This window comes from Oryza glaberrima, chromosome 3, assembly GCF_000147395.1.
Source record: "Oryza glaberrima chromosome 3, OglaRS2, whole genome shotgun sequence".
Taxonomy (NCBI): domain Eukaryota; kingdom Viridiplantae; phylum Streptophyta; class Magnoliopsida; order Poales; family Poaceae; genus Oryza; species Oryza glaberrima.
This window is the reverse complement of record NC_068328.1, coordinates 27,897,499-27,906,506: the sequence shown is the minus strand read 5'-3', so window position 1 is coordinate 27,906,506 and position 9,008 is coordinate 27,897,499. Positions and strand designations below refer to the sequence as shown.

General features: G+C 43.6%; 1 protein-coding gene across 6 annotated transcripts; it reads right to left on the bottom strand.

Moving 5' to 3' along the window:
- Positions 1 to 3,738, bottom strand: LOC127765956 (uncharacterized). Of its 6 annotated transcripts, none has more exons than XM_052290937.1 (5): positions 3,030 to 3,738; positions 1,678 to 2,149; positions 1,419 to 1,574; positions 293 to 797; positions 1 to 190 (listed from the first exon to the last, which is right to left on the bottom strand). In XM_052290937.1, the coding sequence occupies exons 1-2, from the start codon at positions 3,632 to 3,634 to the stop codon at positions 1,750 to 1,752; spliced, it is 1,005 nt and encodes a 334-aa protein (XP_052146897.1). In that variant the 5' UTR covers positions 3,635 to 3,738; the 3' UTR covers positions 1 to 190; positions 293 to 797; positions 1,419 to 1,574; positions 1,678 to 1,749. The 6 variants fall into 6 exon arrangements, with proteins under 6 accessions (XP_052146897.1, XP_052146900.1, XP_052146898.1 ...); XM_052290940.1 differs by having other exon boundaries at positions 5 to 190; positions 1,419 to 1,776; positions 1,906 to 2,149; XM_052290939.1 differs by having other exon boundaries at positions 20 to 190; positions 293 to 340; positions 747 to 797; positions 1,429 to 2,149.
- Between the last annotated feature and the right edge of the window lie 5,270 nt (positions 3,739 to 9,008).

The window sequence follows — 9,008 nt, the reverse complement described above, 5'->3', positions numbered from 1 at the left end:
TGATTTCATTTTTAAAAAATAATTCATATATTATAAGCATAAATCTCAGTATTCTTTACAAAGATCTCACAGAGGTACATTTTGTCAATACACCACACCATAATATTGACTAGTCTAGCCTTTGATTATTCAGTATTCCCATGTTAAGGCAAATGTCCAAAATATGAAATCTTCCTTTGACTATTTAGGCCTGAAAGATCAACATTTACTTGTAAGTATCAAAGAGACAAAGACTGGAGGAGATAACAGAAACCACTGATAGTAGTAAATAAAATGAAAGCTAGTTGATTACCTTTTAGTTTGAAGCATCTTCAGGATTATGTATTGTATATGTCTTTTGCTGAAGAAAAATGGCACATTGAAAATCTCAGCACTTATGTACTTTATTTGGGAACTAACAAGAAGCAGGAACATTAGTTCTCTACTAGATTAGAAATTAACACCTTCATCGTTTCATTAAATAGTTTTTGGAATATGTTTTAGTTATGAGGATAGTAGGAAAAGTTGCATGATTTCTTTTTTTCTAGTATTGAAGATCTTATATGATTTCCAACTCTACATGCTCTTCCATAGCATACCAAGTTATAGCTGATCAAATCAAATGAAATTGACTCAAACATGAAGTGCTCAAATTTATCACTGATGCAGTATTGTGATATATTATGAGTATGTATACGACAATACTTTTAAATGCTACAAGTCTAGGACACCAAACATGAAAGAGTTTAAGACAGCTGACTGTTTACAGGTTGCAGGCTTGCTGGAGGCATCTTTGTAATTTTCTAAGTTGTTGTCCCCTGCAAAAAGGGTTGGCAGATCAAAACAATTAATTGATTCAGAAGTTAATACAGCTATCATTTCAGAAATAATATAGATACAAAATCTGTGAAGTATGTATATATGATCTTGGTTCTTGAATTAATATTACTAGAACGCAGTTTCAGTTTCAGAAATTATTATCATAGGACACAACCCCATTGTTTATGAACTCCATATGCTCTCGTTTCAGTCAGAACATGGCTTTGTTTGTGTAAGTAACATAGGAAAAATTATTATTAGAGCTCAGAAGACTAGGGCATAGGTTTACAAATATCAATCTTATAAGCCATACATGTTATTTACAATATCAATCTTATGGATTAATCAGCAAGATGAAAATACTGCTTCCTTTTTGACATGCATATGTATCGTTAGTTGTGGCTTGATCATACCCATATATCTAAGATGATTAGAAGAAGTTGTAGCCTTCTCAGTGGAACAAAAATTAGCAACTTAACGAGTACTGGTTGATTGCTGCAGCAAGGATTCGTAAATCATATGCACCATCAACACAAGAAAAAAAAAGAAACAAATGAAGTAGATCTGCAGAGGAACAGAGCAGCTCAGAGCAACAAAGAATTCAGGAGTAGAGAGCAAACCTTGACCTACACGGTCCTTGTCGCACAGCTGTCGTCGTTCCAGCTAGACTGGATGTCCCCCATCTGTGCGTCGCCGCTCGCCCGTCGCTGCACCCTGCCAACTCCTCCCATGACGATGTGCCTAGCGCCCTAACTGCGCATCCCACCTCACCATGCCTGGAGACCATGCCATTCCCGGAGGTCGACAATGGTGATTCTGCAAGTCGGCTTGCACCCACTGCGCCACGAGAGATTGGAGGGGATGGGGATTCGGTGATACCTTTCGGGATCCGCAGTAGGGAGTTAGGGTTGGCCAGTTTGGTGGGCTTAGTGGGCTGGGCAATTGGGGAGCTTATGCGTTGCTGGATTGACTCAGTTCCTGGTAGTTGTGGACCCAGCAACGCATGAGAGATCCGTTGCAAGTGGAGGGGGGTTCGTGTTGTAGTGCACATAATTTAATCATTCCTTTATATTTTGTACTCTTAAAACACTCTAGAAATTCATTTACCAATTTTTCCAATGCGCCTTGGTCTTGCACGAGTTCTTCTATGCCGCTATCATCATATGGATCTTGCGCATCTCCCCCAATGACCATGCTAACATCATCGTCGCTTGCCTCCATCTCCTCGCTACTCCCCTCCTCACTGCTCACATCCTTAGCTTTTCCCCTCATCTCCTCGATGCCAATTTGCCCAACGCTTGCCTTCTTCTCAAATAGGGTCATGTGGTCGCTATCGTTTGCCAACATTGTGCTGCAAAGGATAGAACATAGTGCCAATATAAGATGGGATCAGCTTTTAGAGACTCATAACAGCAACACATATTCAAGTATTTCGATTTGTGCTATACAGCTGAATCTATCACTGAATCAAACTAAAATGTACTATTATTCCATTATATATTTGATACAATTTTTAAAAAAGATAATGCTCACACATGTGAATAATCAATGTATAAAACGAAGTAAACACCAAGGGCATGTACCCCTCTTGAGTTAAAAGGACATGTACCCCTCTTGAGTTAAAATGATATTGAAACAAGTCACAACAAAATAATTAACCATATATACATAGTTTTATATTTAAAAACAGAGGTAGTAATATTCATGCATCAAAGTGTCACCACAATTTTGGATTTTTCATGAGCCTCCTGATTGAGCAATACACCAGTCAAAAAACCTTGGGAGATAAAATTTGCTGATGTTCAGTATCAATTTCTTACAATTTCTAATTGTTTCCTATACTCCTATGTGCCTAGGGGGCAACAAAACAGAAAGGAATACCTTGGTTAGGTTTAAAACTGCTCGGATTTTTGCTAACACTAATTTATTTGAAACATATGACCCCCTTCTCACTCCATGCCAAATTTTGCACACAACAAAATGTAAAGCCCTGCTAAGCTGCATTACTTCAACATTGGTAACACTAACCGATATACAACAGCTGGACGATTATAAAGATACAAAACACCAAACAACAATAGTTTAACCTAAGATATTCTATACCTAACAGTTCTTTAAAAAAATTAGGGATGCAACCGCACCCAATGCATCTGCTCTACAAACGTCATTGAAAGCATTTCACATTGCATAAGGGGAACACATTGGTAGCAGGGAGACCGAGTGGAAGATACCTTTGAGTCAATCCACGCATATTGCCGCCAAAGTCCCTAGCTATTGGCGCCGGAATCAGAATAGGAGGCTGAGGCTGGTAAGCCTCCTCCTCGGTCGCACCCTCCTGTATCAGATCCGTGGGAGCCGCCACCTCCTTGTGCATCACATTCGTCACCTTGCAAACCTCAGATGTCGCTGCTGCAGCTGAACTGCCTCCACCCACCGCCGCCGTTGCCGCCGCCGCCTTCTTGCAAATCTCCAATGCCACTGCCACATCCGAGCCCCCTCCTGCAGCCGCCGCCGCCGCCGCCTTTTGCATCAAAACCGCAAGCCGACACGCCTCCTCCGCCTTGGCTCGCGTCTCTTGAATGAAAACCATAAAATGTTCCGTTGCTGCCACGAACGCTGCTACTGAGCCAAATCCTTCCACCGGAGCCACCTCCGGTATCGGATCTAGCAACTCGGAACCCTCCCCCACCGTATCCAAGCGCCCACATCCTGGTGGACGATGAACTCCGCTGGGAGTTGCGGAAGTGAGGGAGACCGGCGTGGAACGGGGAGAGATGCGCGGGGAGGAGGAGGACGGAGGTAGGGAGGGAGCCGGAAGCTTCGTAGGGTCGCACATCTGGACGTCGCCACGTCGATGGAATCGATCTAGGAGGGGCGATGGAATCGATCCAGGAGGAGGCGGGGAGAAACGAGAGAGAGATGCGAGAGAGAGACGCGAGAGAAAAAATCTGGGAGGTGATAAGATTCATGTGGTGTGAACGAGAGGAGTCGCTGTCCACCTATGGCCCACACACGAGTACGATAGTAGGAAGTTTCTGGTTTTCTGTGTAGGAATCGGTTTTTTTGGGACAAAGCCCCCCTCCAGAACTCATCTCTTTTTGGGACGAAGGGAGTATACTACTAGTAGTATTAGCGGGTTTGACCAGTTTGACCGCAGAACAGGCCAGCTTTCAATACATCTTCAAAATTTTTACTATTCACTTTTGCGAAGATTGATTGAAATGCATATCTCTCAAGCAATAAACTTAGGGGTGTTTAGATCCGGGGGTGTAAAGTTTTGGCGTGTTACATCGGGTATTATATAGAGTGTCGCATGGGGTGTTCGGCCATAATAGAAAAACTAATTACAGAATCCGTCAGTAAACAACGAGACGAATTTATTAAGCCTAATTAATCCGTCATTAGCAAATATTTACTGTAGCACCATATTGTCAAATCATGAAGCAATTAGGCTTAAAAGATTCGTCTCGCAAATTAGTCATAATCTGTACAATTAGTTATTTTTGAGTCTATATTTAATACTTTATGCAGGTATTCAAATATTCGATGTGACAGGGTGTAAAATTTTTATGTGGGAACTAAACAGACCTTAATTAAAGTAGGGTTCATCGTATGTAACCAAAGTCATCCCTTTCAATCAAAGATGGAGTAGTTGGGTGTTCCTTTGTTTGTGGCTGCGTGCACTTCTTTTGGCATTATTCCTTACCTGAGCATGAGTAGCACAAGACTCGAAGGAGATGGGATTGTGGTCGGAAATAAGTACATGGTGCCACATATAGTACGTACATTGATTAAAACAATACTCCACATATAGTACGTACATGGAGTACATGATTAGCTTAATTAGTTTACTCATCCAAAATAGTTAACCTAGCATGCAGCACATAAACCTTTACTTAGGTGCCGAAGGATGAATATGTCCTTGACTCCAAAGCACTTTTTAAGATAATGAAAGCTAGCACACCAGTACAGACATGTTTTTAGCGTGCGGCCATTTTCAGTTTTTGCATACGGTGATCCACCCGCCTCCAACTAGGTGTTTGTGAATGAAGATTTTCACACATGAGCACCGCACTCGTATGAGATAATTGTTTTTCACATGTGGACATGTTAAGCCGTCCGCTTGCACTATAATTTTGGTAAAACAAAAAAAAATCCAAAAAAGTTGTGAAACCCTAGCCCGGATCCCATCAACGCCTGCACTGGAATTTTGGCAAACAAGAAAAATAAAAAATCCCAAAAATTTGTGAAACCTAGCCTTATCCCCGTCACCACCCAAAGCCGTCGCAGTCGATGTTATCATCACCATCGAGATCGAGGAGCCGAGGCCGCTGGCGGTGAAGAAGAACCCGAGGCGCGCTATGGGGGAGCCCAAGCGCTTGTCTGTCGCCGCCGATCACTCCCGGCCGTCGAGGGGCCGCCTCATTTGGATCTAGCCGTCGCGCGATGGTGGAGGAAGAGCTGAGGCACGCGGTCACCACAGCAGTCCCCACAACTCCTAAGGCCGACATTGGCGAATCTGCCTCTCCCGAGTCCGGTGCCACTAGGATCTGCCCTCGCGCGGCTTGCCATCGTCAACGTCGTCATACTAGCCCTAGTCGTCATTATTGTCATCATCATTGCCGAGGACGGCGGAGGCGGATCCGCCGCTCCCGAGTCCGGCGCCGCCAGGTCTACCCTCGCGTGGCTTGTTGCTATCGTCACCATTGCCCTAGCTACTACCGTCATTCTCATCGTCGACATCACCGAGGTTAGCAGAGGTGAATCCGCTGCTCCCGAGTCTGGCACTGCTGGATCCACCCCTTCGAGGCCGGGGGTCATGGATCCGCCGCCATCATCGTCGCCTTGTCAGCTAGCGTTGGATCCGCCCGTCGCAGGGCCGCAATGGAGTAAGTCGAGGAGGAGGGGATAGTCACTGAAGGAGGGGGTGAGGAGAGGAAAGGAGAAGAGATCGAGAGAGTGGGAGAGAGGAAGGGCGCTAGATATTTTGAAGAGAGGAGACAATAAAAGATGGGGAGGACACGAAGCAACCGGCCGGAGCGAGCCTCTTAACAGCACCCCCCGCCCCCAACGAAAATAAGTTTAGTGTCACCGGACGGACATGCTAGGAGGCTTACCTGTAAAAATTGTCTTTTACATATGGGTTATGTTCTCCTTCTGAACCGATATTATCATAGGCGAATGATGTTATGGTTCACCTGTAAATTGGAGTTGGGCTCGTTCGTGAAAATTATGTCTCTCGTAGTGGTAGAAGCAAATGGAGAAAAAAAATGTGCTTTTATACTTCACTTGTTCGGGACTTTTATTTTGCCGCGTCAGTACTGATTTATTGGATGTATATTTGCTGTTCACTACCAGTGCAGTCCATTAATTCAAGCTGCTGCTTCATTGACGTGATGACAATGTTTTTTTTTTCTTGCAAAGCAGATCAATCCATGTCTTACGAGTCAGACATACACTATTGAGGCACAATTGCACTATATCCCAATTGATTTGTTGGAGACAACTTTTTCCTACTGTAATTATCATGCCTACCTAGCTTTGTTAACTTCACTGGTGGTCAGGCACAAAAGTTTGGCAATGTTGGGTGACAACTGACAAGCAAGGCTGTGGCATTTCTTTTTGGGACTACCTGTGATTGATCTGGACAGATTAATTTCGTCAAATAAAACTATCATTTCCTAAATTTTGCATTGGTCCTACTGTCTTAAGATAGGCAATCCAGTGAGAGAATGAGTGGACCAATCCTTTTGCCCCTCCAAACTCCAAAGAGGAATTTGCCTCTGGTCTCAATGCCGTTATTGGGGCACACGTTTCGGGATGCCAGAGGGATGCAGACACAGGCTCTCCTGTAGCCTAAAGTGGCCATTGGAAAGTGATACTATATGCTTTAAGCTCACATGTCACAACTATAGATGAAAACTGGGCAGCAAGCCGCCAGGGCATCGTCTGCGCAGCCAGAGCATCATCTGCGCTAGGATGTCTGTTTGAGATAAATAGGATGAAACAAATGCCCAGTTTACTGTCTGAAGTAGCTGATCTGTCTATTTTAACCCTTAACTTCTATTTTATCTACCTACTAGCAAATTGAGGTTAATTTATATGTGTTTTGTATTTCATATCAAGGAATCTAAATTTATTTGTGTGCTTAAAATCCAGTAGCGATGGTGGTAGTGAGTCTTCCTCCACCTCTACCACCACTATCAACTAACATGTGAGACCTAACAATAACAGGAAGGGGAGAAGTCAACTACTTCCCCATTCTTAAAACATGAGAGATGGTTGGATGTGACATATCGTATTACCATGAATACATGTCTTTTTCTAAATTCGTGGTATGAGGATATGTCTTATCCAACAAAATCACTTATGAGATAGAGTGAGTAGGTCATGGGGTGTGAGGGTAGATGGTTGTCTGGGTTATAACATAATTAAGTTATCCTTTTTAAATTCTTTTGGGGGCAATTAGCTAGTTTAGAAAACAATTGTATTTAATCTTTTTGTTGTCGGTTAACCTATAGAGAGAGTGGCACCATTATTGATTGGTTGAGCTACAACTAATAAGCTGTAAAAATATTAATGAAATAACCAAAATTAATTTATGGGTAAAACTTTTATATCTGTATTATTCGTGTTATGAATGTCGGTACTGAAAAATAGACTACGATGAAATATCCTAACGATAACTTCAAATTTTGGCTGCAGTTAATAAGCCAAACCGAACCAATAAATGTGTGTAGCTTATTTATGTATCCCAATATTTTTTAATATAAGTGTTTTAAAATTTCTATGCACTTTTTCTATGCTCTACTTTCATGCATTATTCCCTGATATTTTCCCTGGGATAGATTAAATCCCGGGCAAAACTTTCATGTCTGCCAGCTGCAGCAGGTGGATGGGCCTTGGGCCTCGACCTATCGCCTGCATGCCTCATACAGTCATACTGTCCTAACCTTAATACCTTGTTAGTAAGTCACATGGTCATTAACATTATTGAAAATGTTAGCATTTGGGACTATTTTCTAAAAAACTTTAGGGCTGTCAATTTTAATGGTGATAGATGAAAATATTGACATACTTAAGTGTCACTAATAAGGAACTCATCTTTAGTCCCGGATTACAAACCAGGACGTCCAATCCAAGACTTAAGATGTGCATCTTTAGTTCCGGTCAAAATAACCGGGACTAAAAATCCATCTTTAGTACCAGTTGGTGATCTTTGTTTTTCTTTTTTTATTGTTTTTTATGTTTGCATCGGACCAACCAATCCATCCCTAACTCCCTAAAAAGATATGCATCGATGCATCGAACAACAACCAATATAATCAACCATTCCTTAGGTAGGGATTTGTACAAGAAAAACCTAGCACATCAAGAACAACCGCTAGGGAAGAAAAGAGACGTGGATCTGCTCATCTCAACCAAATTCCTAAACGGCGAGCAGCGAGCGCATTGCGGGCACGGACGGAGTTTCCACGGGGAGATGGCGAACGGCGAGCGGCATTCCATGGATGAAGTACCTGATCAAACACCACACCGGGATCCGAAACGAAAAGAAAAATGCAAAATCCCGCAAAATAAAACCTCACATCGAGAACAAGAACGTGAAAAGATGAGACGTAGTACATGAGAGAGGACAACGCACTTGTCGTCGTGCGTCGCCATGCCTCTGTGCCCTAGCCTAGCCCCCTCTCCTCTGTGCCCTGGGCCACGCGGAACCGGTGGGTGAAGATACAGAGGAAGCTCTCTCCCCTGGGGCACCTCCTCGCCACTCCCGGCCATGAGAAGGGGGGAGGAGGAAAAGACGGCATCAAAGAAAGGGGCGGCGCCACCAGGAGAGGAGGAGGGGGAGTGGCAGCGAGTGGAGAGGGGGGAGCGAGAGGAAGAGATGCGGAGGAGGAGGAGCGCACGCCCGTCGTCGCCGTCATCTCAGCCACGTGAAGACATCGAGGGGAGGGGGAGGAGTAGGGCGAAGCGGGGGTTCTTCTTCTCAGCCACGAGAAGAAGATAAGGACGATGAGGATATAAGCCCGTGCGGCTCGGCTAGCTCGTTCCGGTTTTTTAAATCTTTACTCCCGATTGGTATAAACAACCGGGACTAAATTATTGATCTTTAGATCGTTGGCGGCCTAACAACAATTGAATCGGGACTAAAAATGATCTTTAGTCCCGGTTGGTGCTAACTAGGGCTGAAGATCATAAAGTGTTAT

Bases quoted from the DNA above. Each gene is read 5' to 3' on its own strand.
- LOC127765956 (XM_052290937.1), bottom strand. From the start codon at position 3,634: ATGTGCGACCCTACGAAGCTTCCGGCTCCCTCCCTACCTCCGTCCTCC. The intron at 2,150-3,029 runs GTATCTTCCACT...TATCCTTTGCAG, and splicing joins ATGCGTGGATTGACTCAAAG to CACAATGTTGGCAAACGATA.